General features: G+C 54.6%; 2 protein-coding genes across 10 annotated transcripts in view; both read left to right on the forward strand.

Annotated features, from left to right (window-relative positions):
- The first annotated feature begins 1,603 nt into the window (after positions 1-1,603).
- QTRT1 (queuine tRNA-ribosyltransferase catalytic subunit 1) lies at positions 1,604-10,004 on the forward strand. Of its 2 annotated transcripts, XM_042928433.1 has the most exons (11): positions 1,604-2,158; positions 2,394-2,462; positions 2,561-2,699; positions 5,076-5,154; positions 5,276-5,391; positions 7,917-8,055; positions 8,305-8,380; positions 8,510-8,619; positions 8,708-8,795; positions 8,899-9,084; positions 9,986-10,004. In XM_042928433.1, exons 1-10 carry the CDS (start codon positions 1,916-1,918, stop codon positions 9,049-9,051), a joined length of 1,212 nt encoding a protein of 403 aa, XP_042784367.1. In that variant the 5' UTR covers positions 1,604-1,915; the 3' UTR covers positions 9,052-9,084; positions 9,986-10,004. The 2 variants fall into 2 exon arrangements, with proteins under 2 accessions (XP_042784367.1, XP_042784366.1); XM_042928432.1 differs by lacking the exon at positions 9,986-10,004 and having other exon boundaries at positions 8,899-9,982.
- Positions 10,005-11,409: 1,405 nt separating this feature from the next.
- The window catches only part of DNM2 (dynamin 2), an 89,339-nt gene continuing 79,668 nt past the window's right edge, over positions 11,410-21,080 (forward strand). For 3 of the 8 annotated variants that reach the window (XM_042928429.1, XM_042928426.1, XM_042928428.1), the window contains exon 1: positions 11,410-11,715. In XM_042928429.1, coding sequence (XP_042784363.1) covers positions 11,555-11,715 — 161 coding nt within the window. In that variant the 5' untranslated portion in view covers positions 11,410-11,554. The remainder of the gene's footprint in view (positions 11,716-21,080) is intronic. The other 5 variants (XM_042928431.1, XM_042928425.1, XM_042928427.1 and 2 more) reach the window with 3 other exon arrangements.

Here is a 21,080-nt window from a genome sequence, read left to right on the forward strand (position 1 = left end):
AAACATCTTCAGGTTTTTGTGTGGGGAGTAAAGAACAAAAGCCGTAAGACCAGCGCAAGATGTCTACTGCAATATTCAAAGCAAGTGATGCTAGTGGCTGGGCCAGAGTGAGAGCTATGGAGGGGGTGTAAACCAGTTGATCCTGTATAGATTTTGAAAGCAGAGCAGCCAGAATTGGCTGACAAATCAGATGTAGCGAGTAAGACAGTGAGAGGTCAAGGACCACTCCTAAATTTCTGGTCTGAGTTCCTGGAAGGACTGAGCTGCTATTACTGAGAAGAGGAAGATGGAAGGAGGTAGGCACGGTTGGGGGGACAATCGGGAGCTCTGCTTTAGACATCTGAAGTTTGCGTGCCTACAGACACCCAGTGGAGATATGTAGGAGGCATCTGGGAAGACGAGAGAGGAGTTCAACGAGACAGAACTACACCGAGAATAAAAACTTGGGCACTGTCATTGCACAGATGTTTTAAAAGCACAATATGAGTTACAGGTGACATGATACAGAATGATGGGGGGGGGGTAGCATCATTAAGATTGGGGGAGTCAGGAGCAGTTGATAAAATATGAGCCAGCCATAGGGATACCAGAAAGGGAGAGTATTGCAGACAAAGGCAATGGCAAGTGCAAAGGCCCTGAGGTGGGTCTCAAGGGTGGGCATTTTTCAGATATGGCCTCAGTGAAGATTCTCCACCCTGAAAAGCCCAAGGCTCCTAGGTCAGTCTTGCGTACATCAGCACAATTGAGGCCAGTGGGCCACTGAGAGGCAGGATTCTGGGGCAATGGCGCCCTCTGCTGCCCATAACAGATACAGATAATCAGCTCCATTTTCAACAGTAAGTTATTATATATTATATAATATTTGTTATTTATCTATTTATTTTTAATGTTTATTTTTGAGAGAGAGAGAGAGACAGAATGTGAGAGGGAGAGAGGCAGAGAGAGAGGGAGACACAGAATCTGAAACAGGCTCCAGGCTCTGAGCTGTCAGCACAGAGCCCACCGTGGGGCTCAAACCCAGGGACTCCCAAACCATGACCAGCGAAACCATGACGGGAGCAGAAGTCCGACGCTTAACTGACTGAGCCACCCAGGCACCCCATATTTTGTTATTGTTAATGGAACAAGGCTAGTGGTCAATAAATCTATGACTCTCTCATTCCTGTGCGTCATGAAAGGTGGCACTAGGAGGTGTGAATATAAGTAGGTCTACACTGAATTAATGAAAGAAAAATGTGGCTAGGTTCTGGGCCTCAGTCTCCTCTAAATCTAAAATTCCTTCTTTTATTGTATAGACTAATATATACTAGGTGCTGTTCTAAGCTCTTGGGATAAATCCGTGGACAACATAGACAAAAGCCTGTGCTAGGCAACTTATTAAGATCTCTATATATGCATGCTTCTTTCAATCTTTACAATGTTTTATTTTTAATTTATTTTTTGAAAGTTTTTATTTTTAAGTAATCTCTACACCCAACGTGGGGCTCCAACTTAAAAGCTAGAGATCAAAAAAAAAAAAAAAAAAAAAAAAAAAAAAAAAAAAAAAAGCTAGAGATCAAGAATTGCATGCTCTACTTGGTTAGCCAACCAGGCGCCCCTTTTACAACGTTTTTAATGCTGAAGCAGTGTTATTCGCTGCATTTTATAGGGGAGATTATCGCTTAGAGAGGCTTTGACTGTAGAGCAAGTAAGTGGCCGGGTTGGGATTCGAACCCATAACCATAGTTATTTCTCTGTAACACGCCCCCGCCCCAGAAGCGAACTGAGCACTCCGCGGGGACGAGCGCGCCGGCGTCTGTTGCCATGGTTCCCGGACTCCCTTCCAAAAGGACAGCCCGCGCCGCGCGTCACGTGACTTTGGTCAACATGGCGCCGCCCAGGGGGTTGCAGTGTCCACGTGGTTCCGTTAGCTAAGATGGCGGCAGCTGTTAGCCCGACGTCCGTGGAGTCGGCCCCCCGGATAATGAAGCTGGTGGCCGAGTGCAGCCGATCTAGAGCCCGAGCAGGGGAGCTGCGGCTGCCGCACGGGCCGGTAGCCACTCCCGTGTTCATGCCAGTGGGCACGCAGGCCACTATGAAGGGCATCACGGCCGAGCAGCTGGACGCGCTGGGTTGCCGCATCTGCCTGGGCAACACCTACCATCTGGGCCTGAGGCCGGTGGGTGGGTTCTGCCTTGGTGGGGCGGCGGCAGAGAGTGGGGAGCACGGACACCTCCGAGGCACGGGCACGCCTCTAAGTCAATCGAGAAAGGCTTATTGACGCCCCCGGTGGCCCAGGCCTTGTACTGGGCGTGAGAGAGCGGCGGGGCCCGAAGCTGGCCAGCCCTGTCCTCCAACTCGAGCCGTCAGGGTAGCCCTCGCCTCTAACCTGATCCTTTCTTCCCCTAACCCAGGGCCCCGAGCTGATCCAGAAAGCGCACGGTCTCCACGGCTTCATGAACTGGCCCCACAATCTGCTGACGGTGAGGTGGAGTCGGGGCTGGGATCCCAGGGCACTTCTCAGAGGTGGAGATTCTCCAGCTCCACCCCCCTGACGGCCCTGCGGTGGGATTTCCCCCAGGACAGCGGCGGCTTCCAGATGGTGTCTCTGGTGTCCCTGTCCGAGGTGACGGAGGAGGGCGTCCGCTTCCGCTCCCCTTACGACGGCGACGAGTCCCTTCTGAGCCCCGAGAAGTCCGTGGAGATCCAGAACGCCTTAGGTGAGCGAGTCTCGAGCCGCCTCCTCTTCCCCTGCTTCTAGGGGTTGGAGGTGAGGCGGGCCCTTTGCTTACGTGCTGCTTGGCTGTGGGTAAGTCACTCCCGCTGTCTAAGCTTTGGAAGAGCCAACTCAAATGAGGATAGCGCCCGGGAATGATGACGTAATGTTTGTAAATCTCTTAAGCCAGTGCCTGGCATGTAGTAGCTTTTATTATTTTTATTGCTGTTATTTCTCTTAAATGGCAAATTAGTCGGGCAAAGATATGTTGAAATAAGGGGGGCAACAAGGGGAGAGTGAGGAAGCTTTAAGTTCCTCCCATCTCCATCAATATCCCTCACTCCTTGATAAGGACAATGAACATTTCTCTTTTAATATGTATTATATGTAATCGCTTTTGGCTAAAATCAAGTGTAACATATATATATTATACATCATATAGTTTCTCACTGTAACTCCTTCCCTCCCCCTCCCCCCCCCCCCCCCCCCCCCCCCGCAATTTGCTTCTTGAAGAAATGGGTTCTTTTCCCCTGTAGTGTTTCACATGGTCTGAATTTTGCGGATCACATCCCCATGGTGCTGTGTGACAGTTTTCTTCTGCCTTCTAGATTTACTGTAGGTGGTAGTTAGATCTAGAGGTTTGAGCCAGATTCTAGTTCTTGTGTCCTTTGGCAAGAGGGCTTCATAGGGTGTATATTTCCATCCGGGAGCTGGTAATGTCTGCCGGTCTCTCCCAGTGAACCATCAGGCTCTTTGCCTGGGAGTATCATGCTATTAGGAGTTCCAAAATGGTAATGTTCTTTTCTTCATTTATCAGCTAGATTATTTCTGTAAAGGGAAAGGTGCCTCACCTACTCCTGAGAGACCAAGTAGTTCAATTCATACAGGGAAAGTGGGATTCCTCCTTTTCCTTCTTTTCCGGTTTTCATGAATTGATTACTTAACATCCTCCAGCAGTAATGAACTAATCTTTAGTTTTTTTAGGATCACCATGAAATCATGGGTTTAAATGTCGTTGATGTGTCTCACTCTATTGCAGCTGGATCGAGCCTTATTGATCCTTTTTGTGTCTGGCTTATTTCACTGAGCATAATGTCCACAAGGTTGTAGTATATGCCGGGATTTCCTTCCTTTTTAAGACTGAATAAGGCACTCCCTAAATTGGATTTTCGTAAAAGATTATAATTGTCTTCGTTTTGCTTCCAAGTAGGTATGCCATAAGCGTAAGAAAAAAACCTTTGGTTTTGAGAAGTTTCTAGATTTTGGAATTGTGGGAAAGGAACTTTCTGTGAAGGGTTAGACCATGATTTTTTTAGCCAGACCTCTGTTGGTGGTCACTGGGGCTCGCATGGTGCTATTGCCTGCCACACCCTGGCGAATCACTTTGTGTACCCAACATTTTGCTCTTGAAGGGTAAATTTGCAGAAGTGGGATTTATTCTATGTGCCTGGGCAGGATTTTAGCTGCCCAGGGTGAGGCAGGATCAAATGTGCATTTTATTTATTTATTTAATTTAATTTTTATTTTTAAAATTTCTGTTAATGTTTACTTACTTTTGAGAGAGAGAGAGAGCATGCGTGGGAACATGATAAGCGGGGGAGGGGCAGAGAGAAAGAGGGAGACACAGAATCCGAAGCAGGCTCCGGACTCTGAGCTGTCAGCACAGAGCCCGACGCGGGGCTCGAACTCACAAACTGGGAGATCATGACCTGAGCCGAAGTCGGACACTTAACCCATCGAGCCACCCAGGCGCCCCTTGTTTATTTATTTTAAATGCTTATATGTTTTTGAGAGAGGGAGAGAGAGACAGAGTGTGTGTGCGTGTATACCGGGAGGAGCAGAGAGAGAGTGGGACAGAGGATCCAAAGCGGGCTCCATGCTGACAGCAGAGACCCCCATGCAGGGCTCGAACCCATAAACCATGAGATCATGACCTGAGCCAAAAGTTGGATGCCCAACTGACTGAGCCACCCAGGCGCCCCAAACGTGTATTTTAAAAAGTTCCCTCTGGCCATTGTATAAACAGCCTGGGGGACTATGTGGGAGTCAGAAAGACCCAAGGAGGGACATCTAGGGTCCAGCTTGTCCCCAGTAGGAAGTGAGGGCTTTCCCAGTGATGTGCTGCTGCTTCTTTTTTTTAAGCAAGTTTTTTTTTTTTAAGTTTATTTATTTATTTTGAGAGAGAGAGAGTAAGGGAGGGGCAGAGAGAGAGAGAAAGAGAGAATCCCAAGCAGGTTCCTCACTGCCACTGCAGAGCCCAATGTGGGGCTTGATCTCATGAACTGTGAGATCATGACCTGAGCTGAAACCAAGAGTCTGATGCTTAACCAGCTGAGCCACCCAGACGTCCCCCAGTGATGGTGCTTTTCTCACTCCCCAGGCTCCGACATTATCATGCAACTGGATGATGTGGTCAGCAGCACTGTGACAGGGCCACGCGTGGAGGAGGCCATGTACAGGTGTGTGTGTGTGTGTGTGTGTGTGTGTGTGTGTGTCCGTATGTGCATGTACCGGGAGGGGATCATAGCCCTGGAGCCTTGTCTCTTTACCCTAGGGCTCATGACTGGGTCCCTCTTCCAGGTCAATCCGCTGGCTGGACCGGTGCATTGCAGCCCATCAGCGCCCAGACAAGCAGAACCTCTTTGCCATCATCCAGGGCGGGCTGGACGAGGATCTCCGGGCCACCTGCCTTGAAGGTAGAGCCACGTGCCGGTAGCCGGTAGATCCAGGGCTTGTCCATCACCGAGGGCCCCACCCCCGGGCCTGGCACGTGATGGCGCTGACGGGGGTTGTTAATGGGCGGAAGGGATAGCTGAAGCAAAGGCACGGAGGCAGACATGGCAGGAGAATGTTTGCAGAATAATGGTGATTTCAAAAGCTAGCAATTTCATACTGTTCACCAGACGCTATGCCACGTGCTGGTCACAGACTGACCCATTTGGTTTTCGTAACCGTCCTGTAAGGTGGGAACTACCAGGTTCCCGTGGTTACAAAAGAGGAAACTGAAGCACAGAGCTGTTAAGTCACTTACCCCAGCCACCCGGCTTGGATGTTGCAGAGGTAGGATTTGGCCCTAGGTCTTGGGCTCTGGAACCTGCAACATTAACCGAGACACCGTGCTGCTTCCTCCTCAGGGTCAGGAGCGGTGCCTAGGGCATTCTGCTGTTAGTGGGGGTACTGGGGAGCCATGGAGGGCCGTTGAGTGGGAGTGTGACAGGAAGCAAGGGGCATCATGGAGAAATTCAGGAAGCAGAAGGCCCGTGAGGAGGTTGGAGTATCTGCCCAAGGGAAGAGTGCCAGTAAGGTCCATGTGAGGTCTGTGGCCGTGGAGACAAAAGGGGGCCAGAGATGGGGACTCAAAGGCAATAAAGTTTCATGGGCAAGGCTCTGGGTCCTGGCGTTTAGCTGGCTGGATCCACACCTCTGATCTGCTGCCTCATGGCTGCGCACCCTCGGGCAAGTGGCTCGGCCTCCGTAAAATGGGCACATCCTCCCAGTGTCAAGAGGTCAAAGTGAGGTCAAATGGGAAAGTGTGTTCAAAGCGTTGTGCCTGCGCCTGACATCAGGATGTTTGTTGTAAAGACTGTCTTTGTCGTCATCCCTTTCGTCCTCAAACTGCGCCCAGTTCTGTGTCTAGTAAGTCTTTTGAACGGAGACCCCCTCCCCGGTCAGAGATACATTTCTGTATTTCTTTCTTTTTTTTTTTTTAATGTTTATTTGCGTATTATTAAAACATTTCTTTTTAATGTTTATTTTTGAGAGAGAGGGAGAGAGCACACAAGCGAGGGGGGGAGGGGCAGAGAGAGGGGGAGACAAGACACAGAATCCGAACGGGCTCCAGGCTCTGAGCTTTCAGCACAGAGCCGGACGTGGGGCTCGAACCCACGAACCGTGAGAGCCCGACCTGAGCTGAAGGCAGACGCTTAACTGACCGAGCCACTCAGGCGCCCTAATTTGCTTATTTTGAGAGAGAAAGAGAGAGAGCATGAGTGTGCCGAGCAGGGGAAGATCAGAGAGAGAGAGAGAGAGAGACACCCACCCAAGCAGGCTCCATGCTGAGCTCGGAGCCCGACGCGGGGATCCGTCCCGTGACTGGGAGATCACGACCTGAGCCCATGTGAAGAGTCAGACGCTTAACCAACTGAACCACCCAGGTGGCCCGGAGATACATTTCATGTAACAGCTCAGCATGTGTGGACATAGAAGAAAGCAGAAACCAAGGCTTCGTGAACCGTTACCCTAATGCGTGAAACACTTTCTCGTATCGTGTGTTCTCTCATTCAAGAAAACCCTACCACTCTGGCCTTGCCCCGTCAAGTTCATTTCTTGGCCACCTGCAGGTCGCCGGGCACCGCCCTGACGGTGCTTCTCATTGTGCTCCAAGGCTTAGCTGCACCAGCACCACCCGGCTTGTCCCCCACGACCGCGTCAGAGTCCGCGGTGAGGTGGGGCCCGGGAGGCCACATTTGAACAACCCGTCCCCAGTGGACTCTGCCGTTCATTCCAGCTTTAAAACCTGACGCTCGGACCGGGTCCGTTTCGTCGACGCCGTGGCCTCCCCTGGTCGAACGATACAACTGGGGCCCAAGGCACGCCTGGGCTTTGAGGCCGCACCTGGGTTCAAGTCCAGCTTCTGCCATGTCTGGTCTGGGGTGGCAAGCCCCGAACACCTCAACGGCAGCATAGAGCTGCAGCCTCTTCTCTGCAATTCTGGAGCCTAACGACCCACTTCTAAAACACGACACCACCCAGGAATTTGCAACGAGCTCATTTGGTGGCCAGACCAGACCTATGTGGTCATTCACCCCCGTTGTTGGGAGTCCTCTGTGTGTTTTGTGGCAGGACCCTCAGAGGATTTGAGGACAGGCCGTCGCCTGGCAGATAAGATGTGCACCGTTCTAAGATCTGGACAATTCTCAGCTTTGAAACACATCTGGCTTCCTCTTAGGTTTCAGCTAAGGGAGCACAGGCTGTGGGCCTCCCCTGAGGACTGAAGGAGGGGATCTCACATGCAGCGGGGACTCGACAAGTGGTAGCTGAGGTCACCAGCAGCCCTCAGACCGACAGACAGACTCTCTCTCTCTCTCTCTCTCTCTCTCTCTCTCTCTCTCTCAATCCCTGAGAGATTGTGGAGGTCCGGGCAGGGTCTGCCCTGGGGTCGCAGAGGAGGAGGCAGACTTTCTTTTGCCTGGTGGCCCCTCACCTTGCCCTGTACCCCCAGAGATGACCAAGAGGGACGTGCCGGGCTTCGCCATCGGGGGCCTGAGTGGGGGCGAGAGCAAGGGCCAGTTCTGGAGGATGGTGGCTCTGAGCACCTCAAGGCTGCCTAAGGACAAGCCACGATACCTGATGGGGGTCGGGTATGTGGAGGAGAGGGGAGCGAGCCCTACCTGTGGGGAGCGGGTTCCTGCCTGGGCCGGTATTGGTGGAATGACCCAGCCCTGCCTGTTGGGGGGACTCATGGGTGGGGACTTGGCTTTCCTCTGGGGGCGGTTCAGAGGGAATGTGGCCCTGTCCCCGGGGAGTCTGAGCGTACGTGCGGGGGGAGCGCTGGGTGTGTGACCAGGGTGTGAGGTTCTCTGCTCCCTCCCCCGTGGCCCTCCCCCCAGCTATGCCACTGATCTGGTGGTCTGCGTGGCTCTCGGATGTGACATGTTCGACTGCGTCTTCCCCACCCGGACGGCGGTGAGGCCCTGGGCAGGGGGCAGATGGGGGCGGACCTGGGGGGGTTAAGGTGGGGGTGGGGCCGGTGAGGATGAAGACCTGGTTGACCCACTCCCTGTCCCCCCCCCCACCCCCCCCCACCCCCCACAGCGCTTTGGCTCTGCCTTGGTGCCCACCGGGAACCTGCAGCTGAAGAAGAAACAGTATGAGAAAGACTTCCGGCCCATAGACCCCGAGTGTGCCTGTCCCACCTGCCAGAAGTAGGGGAAGAGGGGGGCCCGGGGGCGGGGGGAGGGTGCGGAGGTGTGCAGGACCCTGCGTCACTCGGCCCCGACCTCCTGTCCGCAGGCACAGCCGGGCCTTCCTGCATGCACTGCTCCACAGCGACAACACCGCTGCCCTGCACCACCTCACCGTCCACAATATCGCCTACCAGGTGGGCCTGTGACCAGGGCGGGCCAGGCGCAGGGTGGTGGTGGGAGGGTTCTGGGCGCCCCCCCCCCCCCTCCTGGGCTGACGCTGGCACCTACCCCCTGCAGCTGCGGCTGATGAGCGCTGTGCGTGCCAGCATCGTGGAGAAGCGCTTCCCTGACTTCGTGCAGGACTTCATGGGCACCATGTATGGGGACCCCACCCTCTGTCCTGCCTGGGCCACCGAAGCCCTGGCCTCTGTAGGAATCACACTGCGTTGATCTGGTTCCGGCGAGGGAGGGAGGGAATGGGAGGTATTGAGGGATTTTTTAAAATTATTATTCTAATTTAGAGTGTATCTGTGCCTTCTCGGGGAGGTGACCTGTCTAGGACCTCTTCCTCCTCTGAGTGTCATTGTGGCCAATGTCCCCCCGCCCCGCTTCCTGTTGATGATAATAATAAGTAATCATAGCAGCTGCTGATACCTGGGAACCACCTGGCACAGCCCAGCATGTAGCATGTGCCCCAGTGTGGGAGCTGCATCCTTTTTCCTGTGGCTTTGGCCCCCCCTAGTCACCCTGAGGGTGGGCACTCTTGTTCCCCGACTTATTACAGGTGAGGAAACAGGCCTAGAGAGGAAGCAGCTTGCCCAAGGTCACCACCGACGAAGTGGCAGGCTGGCTCCAGAGCTCATGCTTTTAGCCTTGAACATGGCTTAATTTTGCCGTCAGCAAACACAGTGATGAAGACAGTAGGTGTGATATGGCAGGGTGCTTACACTGTGCCTGGGACTGTTCTGAACGGTTGTCATGTGTGTGTTTGATTCTTGCAACTTTGTGATGCATGTATAGCTGCATCCCCCATTTTACAGATGAGACTGAGGCTCAGAGGAATGAAGTCACTCGGCCATTATCACCTGGCAAATACAGAGGCCCATGATCTAACCTAGAGATGGCCAATTACAGAGCTGGTACTCTTAGGAGATAAGGGGTTTTAAATTGGAAAAGTAAGACTTGTATAGGATCCACTATTCTAATAGCATAAAAGTGCAACTACTTTGGTTAGTTTGTGTATTCTTCCAGAAATTTTCCACGTGTACATATTTTTCATGAATGTGGCGTCCTTTACCTGCCGTTCTGTACCTTTTTTTTCCTGTTAGTATATTTGAAATTGTTTACACGTCAGAACATGAAGACTTCCTGTCTTTTTTTACAGCTGTCTCACAGTGTTTATTTAACCGGCTCCCGTGAGTGGGTATGTAGGATGTTTCCAGGTTTCTGTCACTGCGGTCAAGGCTACCATGCCAAAACCTTGTCGGTTGACTTTTTGCCCATCTCTCTGAGACGGGGCTTTTGGGTCTTGGAGCAGGCAGATACCATTGGCTGCCTTGCCAGCCTCCTCCCCGTTTCTTTATTCCCCTGGTAACTGCCTCATCAGCCCACTTTCTTACCTCCATTCCATCGGACTCCTGTTTGGGCTTTGGCCAATCTATGCCCGCCCCTGGGGATCAAATCACTTCTTTTCATAAGATCCTTCCACCTATCCCCGGCTTTTTTCCCACGAGGAACAAGATTTCTAGTTCACAGAACCTCCAACACTGACTAGAAGATAATCATTTCATGGGGAGAGGATCTGTTGGGTTTCATTGTGGACTTAAAAAGATCACGATGTGCTCTAGCCAGAAAGGCGGGGGGGCAACGTTGCAGGCAGGCATGAGCCAAACCAAGCCGGGGCGTGAGCGAAAGGTATTCCCGGGAAAGGGCCCAGCATTTGCAAAAGCGTGGAGGTGGAACTTTATACGAATGAAAGTGGAGCCAACGCTACAGCGCTACCGCCTCTCTCTAGGAACCACTAACGCCAGATTCTTCAAAACGCATTGAAACGCCGCGCGAGTAGCTGGTTTGCAAGCCCGGGGCCGAGATGCATTCTGGGACTTGTAGTTTTCTCTAGAGGCCGGAAACTCTGAAGCTACGATCATTACCGGGTCCCACCACGAGGTGTCGCTCTTCGGCGAGTACGATGGGCCTTATCCTTTAGTCCAGAAGACACTAATGGACCTGCTACAACAATCATTAGAACGGGGGATTCTTTGATTGACAGGTTCTCAGTCAAAGTCAGGATTCGCAGGTCAAAGCCCGTCCTCTTTCGCTTTGTTGGCTGGAAGCACGGAGTGATATTTATATAAACCAATGGGAAATTCTTAGGGAACTAGGTGGTGTCAAGTGACAAACCAGTCTATGAATCGATCCCTAACGTCACTGGCCTGCACTGTAGACTGGCGGGTCTTCCTGCCAGTAAGACTGTTGGGTTTTCTTGCCGTTCGGAAACTCCCCGCCCCAGTAGGCCGGGCCAACATTGCCTTTTCCCGAAACACCGCCTCCTGGCCTTGACAACTCGCTGCCCGACCCTATTGGCTCTTGCACAAAAACGACAGTTCTTGAGTCCAATGAGCCCACCGCGAGGTCCCCAGGAGGAAGGATCATTCAGCCGTAGCCCTATACCTCATCTTCACTGGCTCCTGTTTACGAGTGGCAGCGCGACCGACCAATCGGGGGAAGTGTGAGGGCTTTGGGCGCAGCCCCGGGGCCCGGGCGGGAGGTCGCTCGGGTCGGGTGTCGTCTGAGAACCGGATGAGGCGGCGACTGTGAGGCCGAGCCGGGAGCGGGCGTCGCGCCGAGGCCCGGGCGGGCGGGGAGCAACGGCCGCGGACGCCGCGGGGCCGCGTCGTTAAGGGCCGGGGGCAGGCGGGGAGCGCGGGGCGCTCGGGCCGGGGCCGCCGGCGCCATGGGCAACCGCGGGATGGAAGAGCTGATCCCGCTGGTCAACAAGCTGCAGGACGCTTTCAGCTCCATCGGCCAGAGCTGCCACCTGGACCTGCCTCAGATCGCCGTGGTGGGCGGCCAGAGCGCCGGCAAGAGCTCCGTGCTCGAGAACTTCGTAGGCCGGTGAGCGAGCGCGGCGGCGGCGGCGGCGGGCGGGCGGCGGCCTAGGGCGCGGAGGGCGGACCGGGAATGGCGCGCCCTGCGCAGCCGGCGTAACTGCGGCGCTTGCGTGCCCGCGACGGGGACGGGGACAGGGAGGCGGGCTCTGTGGGACGCCCTGGGCGGAGGGCTTCCTGCATGGGCTGCGGAGCCGGCTCAGACCCTTGGGGGCGTTTCGCCGACGGGGGGGCGGGGGCCAGGAATTGCGGTGGACCGTCGCCGACTCTCAGATCCCCAGCTTTCGTGGCTGAATTCTACCATCTGGTTGCCTGTGGGTCAGGGTTAGGTCCCCCTTCTCTCTCTGTCTGTCCGAAACCTGCCAGCTAGGTACCTATTGGTTCGACCCCTGCGGTCTGGCTGGCTGTTCATTTATCTGGAGCAGCCCATGCCGTCTGGTTGGCTGTCTCTGTCCTCGATAGAACTCCTTGCCACTACCATTTGGCTGTCCATCTGTCCAGTCCCTCAGGGCAGCCCCCTGCTGCCTGGCTAGCTGTCTAGGGTGACCTGTGCTGTCTGGCCGCCTGTCCGTGCCGCTCGCAGACTTAGCCATCCCTCTGTTGGGTTACCCTGGCTGGCCTCTGCCGTCTGACTGGCTGTACCCTAGGGGACTCTGTTGTCTGGTTCTCCCAGGCTAACTCTAAACTTGGTCCCTGGCAAACGCTGGCTTCTCTCCCAAACGGATCCCTTTGTCTGTCTGTCCGGGTGTCCGTCCTTATGTTAGTCTGCCCATCAGTGCCCTGGCAGTTCCCCACTGTCTGGCTGTGGTCCTGGGTGGGGTGGGCTGGGCTGGGAGCATGCTGGGAACAAGGGAGCTGAAGGATGAAACTTGAACTCCCCTATCGGTTGGAAGTAGGACCCTGGGAGGGGGTACTTTCTGCAGGATTCTTTCCTGGCCCTTGTCAGGGTGCTCTTGGGGTCAGCTCCCAAGCAAAAGTCTGCAAATTGGGGGCCCTCTTTGGAGCCTGATCAGGCCTTTGGGCAGCCCTGAGAAGCCTCGGTTTGCTCATCTATCCAGTGGGCAAACTCCACTCTTTGCCCGGATTCAGGAAGCTGCTGATGAATGAGAACTGGCAGTGAGCCCTCCAGGGGTGTTTGGTTCTTTCTTCTCCCTTCCCCCGCCTCTTGCCCTTCTGCCTCCCAGATGGGCTGTCACTTCTCCATTCTGGGAACGGCTCCATTTGTGCCTGTGGCTGCCAAATGATAACATCCCAGTCATCATCGTTGTTGTTGTTGTTATCTGCAGTAAGGGTTAATGTTCATCTCGAAGGCTCCAGGCTGAGTTCAGTTTGTCAGCCTCTCGGATCCCACAGGGAGTGAGAGGGGTGGAGGTTCTGTTACCCTACCTTAGACACAGCAGGAAGGCTCAGAAAAGCCTCATCCTTGGCCCAAGGGCACCAGGCTAGTGCTCAGTGGTGCCCAGCCCCACCCTGCCTTCCCAGAGGCCTGGAGTTTTGCTCTCAGCGGCATGAATTTCCTCCTTTGCTGCTTTGTCTCTGGCACCTTGCCTGTTGTCCACTGTGGCGGAAAGGTGTGGACCTGGGGTCAGCTGGGCCGGGGCTGAGCCTTGGGCTGGGCTGTGGGCCCCTTTGCATGGTTATTTTCCTGCCTGCCCGCCCAGGCTTTAACTGGACACACAGCAAAGTTCTGTTTCATTTGCCTGGTGACCTCCTCGCACAGGTTGTCTGGCCTCTCTGAGCCTCAGTTTCCCCCCCCCCCTCTAAAAACAGGGTGATGGTCCCTCAACTTGCCATTCTGCAGTGACCTGATTTGTTGAAAGTGCTTACTTAGCACGGTGCCTGGCACACGGTAGGTCGGCACGGCCAGGCTGTTATTCACCATGCTGGTCCCTCCCATATCAGCAGCAAACACTAATCAGAATTAAAGTGCTTTCAGGTTATGCACTGGACTGCATTTAAGCCTTCTGAGGCTGACACTGCTATGGTCCCATTTTACAGAGCAGACAACTGAGGCTCAGCTGAGCCCTCTTGCTCAGAGCTGTTCAGTGAGGAATTGGGGGCTCTGTGTTGGGGACCTTGGGTCTCTCTTCCCTGCCTGCCTCTCCTCAGTGTCTCTGCCCCTGGCCTTTCTCTCTTATCCACCCACCCAGCCACCTAGTACCGAGCTGGCTCTTGTGGCAACCTTCTCCCAGAAGCCTGCAATGTGACCTTGATCGTTAAGAGCATTAGTTCAGGGCCTGAGAGCCAAAGTTTTAAAAAAGCTTCTCGGTTATGGGTTGCTCAAATGGAGCTAACTTCTTTTTCTTTCCCGAGTGTGGGTAAGGTTTCTTAGCTACCAAGCCTTGCCACAGGGGGACAGCGGGCTGGCCCTCGCTTTGAATCCCACTCCTCCTTCTTGTGAGTTTGGCCAAACTGTTGCAGCTGAGGACCTGTTTCCTTCTTTGCGTTGTAGACCTTTACAGATGACATCTTGGCTAGTTTCAAAGAACAAATGAGAGAGTAGTTCCAGGGCCTGTTCCCAGGGGGTCAGCACGGGCTGCTCTGTTTCATTGCCTCCTCCTTGTTGGTTTTCTAAGACTGTGGTCCAAGCGAGATAGCTCAGCCTGTACCAACTCAGCCGGTACCGGGTTGCAGATCAGTGGCCCTGGGGGCTGAAGCCTGCTTGCTGGTCTTTTGTTTCACCTGCATGGTGTTTAAAATACTTTGTTCTTAGTTAGCTACCAACATTTAAGTTTTGCATCAAAATTCAGGTTTTTGCAATGCTTAGCAAACACCCAAAGAGCCTCAGAGTCTAGTGGTGTAATAACACGGGCTCTGGGCCTTAGGCCAGGCTTCATCGTGTTTGCCTGTGTGACTTTGGCCAAGTGGACTCAGGTTCCTTTTCCGTAAAATGGGGTGATAACTACTAGGCAGTCCCTGGGCCGGCTGTGTGAGTTAACATGTGTTGAGTGCATTGACCCTATACCCATGGCAGCTGTCGTTTTAGTCATCATATTCTGGCCTTCCTGGGCCTGAGACTTGCTTGGCACCAAGTGCCTGGATCTCAGAAGCAGCAGCCACCGGCTGCCATGTCAGATCAGGAGTGGCCACGTGTGCTGCCCCACTCCCCACTACTCTCTAGTACTCGCCCAGGCTCGTTTTACATTTGCCTGGAGACTCCTGGCCCTAGAAACTTTTGAGTTTCAGACCCTTGGCTCGTCTGCCCTGTAACAGCATGTGGCCCTAAGGAGGGGGGCGGATGAGCCTCTCTGGTGACCCTGGTCGTTGAGCCTCCGCAGCTAAATGGAGGGAGGAACTTGAGAAATTTTTCCTTGAGAGAAGAACAGGAAGAGGCTGAGGTTGAGGCCTCCAGCTGAGAATCCCCCAGGCCTGGGCTTGTTCCTGGGAGCCTTTCCTCTTTGAGCCTCAGTATCCCCAGCTGGGAAATGGGGCTGTTAACAGCATCCACTTATAAGCCCCTTGCCTTATAAGTTGGGTGTGTTTCATCGCTTAGGGCAGGTGAAGTCACCTGGTGCCTGTCCTTGAGGGTGGAGTGAGGACTAAATGGCTTGGAAGGGTGTCTAGGAGGGGAAAAGTGCTTAAAGCGCTGTGCAGTTTTCAATTGTTCTTGAAAAATGTTTTCTAAACACTCTGTGTCCTTGCCGGGGGCCCTGTTCTGTGGCTACGGACACAGCCCTGAGCAAGATACCAAAACCCCCACCCCGGGGGAGCTGGCCTTCCAGCAGGGGGCCGATAAGGAAGAAACAGGCCTGAAGTTGAAAGCTGTTAAGGAAAAGAAAAGCAGGCTCAGGGAGAGGGCAGGGGGAGGTTAGGGTTTTAAATGGGGGTGTCAGGGAAGGAAGGCCTCCTTAGGAAAGTGACATCTGAGTAGAGACTTAAGGAGGTGGGGGGGAGCCACCAGTGGAGATTTGCTGGGGGAGCATCCCAGGCTGTGGGAACAGCCAGTGCAAAGACCCTGAGGTGAAGGTGTGCCTGGAGGCCAGTATAGCAAGAGAGTTGGGGGAGATAAGGTTAGCAGGTACTGGGGTCCAGTGGGGGCCAGGGAGGGCTCTGAGCAGAGGGACGGCTGTGGTGGTTCCATTCCGGACCTGGTCCTGGGCAAGCTGAGGGCCCTCGCCTTTGATTTGCAGCTTTACCTGGATTATCTCAGTGAGCGGGACCCAGCCGCCAACTCACAAATGACCTAGTGCCATTTTTCTTTTAGCAAGAATCAGCTGCCCCATGGGTCTCTACCGTCTCTGGCTACATTTCCATTTGATCTTTGGTGATGGGCCCCTCCAGGAGACATGGCTACACCACGGGACTGCTGTCTGGCACACGGTGGGTGCCGGACGAATGCTTGTCAGGTGACTGACTGTTGGCACTTTAGGTCCCTGCCAGGCTGAGGGGTATAGGCACGTGGTCCGCCTCTTGGGCTGGTTTGTCCCTTCGGGGATCTTGCAAATGAAAGCTGCTATTTTCCGTCGTTTCTCTTTTGGTGCGTACCTAAAGTTGCTTTGCCTGGGTGGTCTGTAGTACCTGGGTCAGCCTGAATGGGGGAGAGTCCTGGAGGTGCCCGGGGGAATGTGGCTGTCCCTGCGCGGCCACACATTGGCTGAATGACCTCACTTCTCCGGGCCTCAGTTCCCTCGTCCGGAAAATGGGAATCACGATGTTCCCTCTCTCCTGGGAGCGGGCTGAGGAACAAATGAGCTAACCCTTGTGAAATAGGAGATCCCTGTGACTTGGAAAAGCCCTGGGTGTGAGGACTCTTTCCGTAAAGAAAGGGAATTCATAATTACCTTGTTAATATAAAACCCACCTCATTTTATAAAATTTTTAAAAATTTTATTTATTTATTTTTGAGAGAGAGAGAGAGAGAGAGAGAGGGGAAGGCACGGGGAGAGAGAATCCCAAGCAGGCTCCGCACTGTCCGGATGGAGCCCGATGTGGGACTCGAACTCACAAACCATGAAATCATGACCCGAACCGAAACAAAGAGTCGGACGCTTAACCAACTGAGCCACCCAGGCATCCCCAAAGCACCTTATTTTATTTTGTTTTGTTTTGTTTTATTTTTTTACTTTTTATTTTTCCAAAGCAGCTTATTTTAGCCCAAACACTGAGTGAGTGCCTCTCCGTGCAGGCGGGCATCATTCTGGCTTTAGCTCTGAGCATGTAACCGGAACTAGCCAGTGAGCCAGATCCTGAAATGCTGGCGGGAGCCGGTTACTGCTGTGTTTCTAGGTGGAAATGGTGGCTGCGGACAAATATTTGGCTGTGAGAGTTACTGATGCTCATTTAGTGGATGGTGGCGGGAGATTGGGAGCAGACATGCCCAACAGTAGCGGATTAGCTAGACAAACAGTGCGTCGGACAGCCAGCTCGGAAACAGCTACTCAGAATGATCTAGAAGAGGATTTAATGACCCAGAAAGCTGTGTAAGACCTGTTAGTTTCCAGACCCAGGGGAAGTGTGATCTCTTCTTGTTCTAAGCGGTTGTAGCCTCGGAGTATAACGCCAGGGAAGAGATATGCCTCCCAAACTCCGCATGTGGGTTGTCTGCCCGTGTGGTTCTTGGTTGGGTTTTGCTTGCTGGGATTATGTTTCCAGCCCAGGAGACCGATTTCTCCGAAGCTCAGATCTGGGCCGCCGGGTGTCTTTGCAGAGTTATTTGTCCAGGGATAATGGCCCTCGCTAGGTACACAGATTGAAATCCCCCGGTCGTAAGCCGGTCGTTTCCGGGTGAGGGGCAGGGGACGACCTTGTGGACGGCTCTGGATTTCAGAGTGTTCAGAGGCACCGGTCGCGGGAGGGGCTGTTTGGAATGGAGCCATGTGTCTCTCCAGGTGTTTGCATTTGGATCAGGGCCACGTCTGCCAAGCTTCTGCCCAGATTTGAATGAAAACGCCGAAATTACAGGGACCTCGATTGCAGAAAAAAATCGGAACATCGGCTAACCCTTAATTTACTGGGGTTGCTAACCACATGCTGTAATTAAGCCCTTATTGTGTGAAAGCTCTGGGAAAATGCAAGCCAATAACGAGATATTTATAGGGCATTCGCTACGATCTGAATAAAAGGAAAAAATTGCCTTGCCTCTGAAGCAAGAAGGCGCTGGAGAGAAAAGACTCCTGCTTTGGGTGCGTTCTGGGTTCCTGTTAGTGTCGGCAGGGAGGCCTCTGCTGGGTGCTTTCCCTCTTGCAGTCACCCTCAGCTTGAACAGGGAGCCGGGTGGCTCATTTGGTTTCACCTGCGGCTGGATGTTTATGACACAGTAAGAGGTGACGTTTGTGGAGAATCCCTCTGTGCCATACCCTGGGGACACTGGACCATGCAGTCCCAGCAGCCCTGGGGTGCTGCTCTTAGCATCCTTGATTTGCAGGTGAAGAAACTGAGGCCGGAGAGGGGAACTGACTCGAAGTCACACAGGGAGGAGCTCAGGAGCCGGGCCTCTAGCTGGGACTGTGTCCCCCAGAGCCAGATGCTCGGGGACGTCAGGGATGGCAAGGCGTGGAGTGCATGGTGGATGCTGTGGCACTTGTGTCTGTGGATGGGGCCGAGGTGACGGAGCGAGCAGCTTCTGGCTTTCGGCACCCTTCGAGGTTGTTAGCTGTGTGCCCGGCTGGCACGCCTTCAGTGGCACCTGCCGGGCCAGGTGGTCGGAACCCGGCCGGCACCGAGAAGGGCAGAGATCGGGTGAAAGGTTAGATGAACAGCTTTCTGAAGGTGAAGTGCAGCGAAAATGGTAGGGGGAGGGAGAGAGTGGCGGGGCGGAGGCTGCTTCAGACAGGTGGTCAGCGGGTGCCCCGAGATGGAGCCAGCCCCTCCAAGACCCCAGGGAACGGTGTCCCAGGCAGAGGGAAGGGCACGAACAGAGGGCTTCGCGTACCGGCCTGCCGTGTACCTGCTGTCCTCTTGGAAAAGGGACTGAGGCGGAGGTGAGACCCAGGAGGCATGTGAGGGTCGGGAAAGTGCCCATGGGAGGCCTACTCTCCCTGCATTTGAATTATGCGAGTAAAACACCAAAGACCCTGTTCTTGTGCAGAGGGAAACTGACCGATGGGGAAGAACGCACCGCCAGCCCTGTCCCGCCCTCCTGGCTCCACGTGGGAACGCCATGGTCAGGTTGGGGTGGATCCTGCCAGACCCCTCTTGCGTATTTGTGTCCAGGTGTCCTTGCCGGGACAAATATATGGCACTGCCAGCAGTTGGTTCTTTTTCAGCATATCTGCTTTCTAGAACTGGGGCCACCCCACTTACGTGGCTTGGCAACTTGCTTTCCAACCACTTAACACATCCCAGAGGTCTTGCTGTGTTGGAGTTTCCTGCCCACCCCCCCTCCCCCACCACCTCCCCCAGAGGGGTAAGGAATGGAGGAGCGGGACCAGCGGCAGTTGCTGTGACTGTCCTAATGAGAAATGACAGCATCCTCTGTGTGCCATGATCGACGCTGGGGCCTCAGGGCAAGGCACCTTACTCGCTTTGAGGCCCGTACTTGATCGCTGCTTACTGGTGAGGAAACTGAGTCAGAGAGGCTGGCCCAAGGATGCTGGGTCTGCGGGGGGCCAAACCTGAACCCAGAGCCTCAAACTTTCTCAGGAGGCCTCCCCCACTGGGCCTGTTGGCCCGTACCTAGAGTAGCACCCTTGACCCTTGGCCCAGCTTCATCAAGTTGGTTTTCACTCCTCCTGCGCTGTCTGTACCTCAGAGTGACCTCAGAGATTTCTGGAACCAGGCCAGGTGTGGAGGAATAATCCAGACCTTCCCTGGGTCCTTGCGGGGCCGGGTGCACCCCTCAGTTGCTTGATGGGCCTCCTTCAGTGGCAGTCGGGGTGGCTCTGGTCTTTTTGTCCCACACCGAATGGACCTCGCGCGTCTTTGATGCGCTTGCGTGTGAGCGCGACACTGAGCGCTGTCTGGGGGTCATTTTGGGTCGGTCCCGTTTTACAGATGAGGCGGCTGAGGGGCAGGGGTGGGGCAGGCAGGTGGGGGCCTCCAAGTCCCCGTGCCTGCCCACTGTTCCTTCACCCAGCATCTGTCTCCAGCGGAGAATGGGGCCACCAGAGCAAGCAGCAGGGGCTGGGTTTGGATGGGGGTGCTGCCACGAGTGGGCCCCAAGAGGTTCTTGTCCTATCCGTAGGCCCTTTCCTTTCCCTTTCCTGTTCTAATTTTAATTTCCAGTAGGTTAGCGTACAGCGTTATGCTGGTTTCAGGCGTAGAATATAGTGACCCGGCCCGTCCGTACGTGAGCCGGTGCGCATCCCAGGTGCCCCCCGTGATCCTCCCTTCTTCACGGCTGCCTAGTGCTCATGGTACACAGACCGGCTTCTCGGTGGCCGGTGTCGAGCCTCCTCCTAGTCGCCTAGTCCCGGGGTTTGCCCACGGACGCGGCACGCCTGTGGGGAAGGCGGGCGGGGAGGACACGGGACGGTGGCAGCTCCGCGTGTGCAGTCCTCGCCTTCCCGGCCGCGGCGGCCAAGACGCCGCCAGCGGCTGCTTCGCTGGGGTTGGCGTGGGGCTGGTCGGGGGGGGGGTCCTCCCCGGTGCCCCCACGTCAGCACGTCCTGAACCGGAGCGGTCGTCTCCATCCGGCCTTCTCGGCTCCTGCCCCCGCCCCCCACCCCCACTGGGTGCCTGTGGACCCGAGTTAGGGCACGACCCTCCTCTGCACACGACCCTGCCTGGCTCCCACCTCACCTCCTGCCATTCTCTCCTCCTTCACCCCTCTGGCCACGCGGCCTGCTCCCCAGACCCCCGGGCTCACTCTCCCCTGTGGCCTTTCTCTGCCTTCAGTCACATCTCCTCTGTGTCCAGAGTTCTGCGTGACCTGTGCTGCCCCTGTCTTCTTGGGTCCCTGCTGAAACCTCACCTCAGTGCCAGGCGGTCCCTTACCTACCCCGGCTCACACGGGGCCTGGCACTCTCTCAGACCCCTGCCCTGATATGTTTTCTTCAGAGCTCTTTTTCTTTTTAATGTTTATTTATTTGAGAGAGAGAGACAGAGAATCCCAAGCAGGCTCCGTACTTTCAGTGCGGACGGGGCTCCAACTCACGGACCATGAGATCGTGACCTGAGCTGAAATCAAAAGCTGGTCGCAGGGGCGCCTGGGTGGCTCAGTCGGTTGTGTCTGACTCTTGATTTCAGCTCAGGCCGTGATCTCGTGGTTGGTGAGTTCAAGCCCTGCATCAGGCTCAGTGTTGACGGTGCGGAAACAGCTTGGGATTCTCTCTCTCTCCCTCTCTCTCTGCCCCTTCCCCCCCCCCCCCAAATAAAAAAAAAAGTCAGATGCTTAACTGATAGAGCCACCCAGGCGCCCCTCTTCAGAGCTCTTATTAGCACCTGAACTTATTTTCGTTATTAGTTTACTCTCTGTCCCACCAGAATGGGAGG

This window comes from Panthera leo, chromosome A2, assembly GCF_018350215.1.
Source record: "Panthera leo isolate Ple1 chromosome A2, P.leo_Ple1_pat1.1, whole genome shotgun sequence".
In the NCBI taxonomy this organism is placed as follows: domain Eukaryota; kingdom Metazoa; phylum Chordata; class Mammalia; order Carnivora; family Felidae; genus Panthera; species Panthera leo.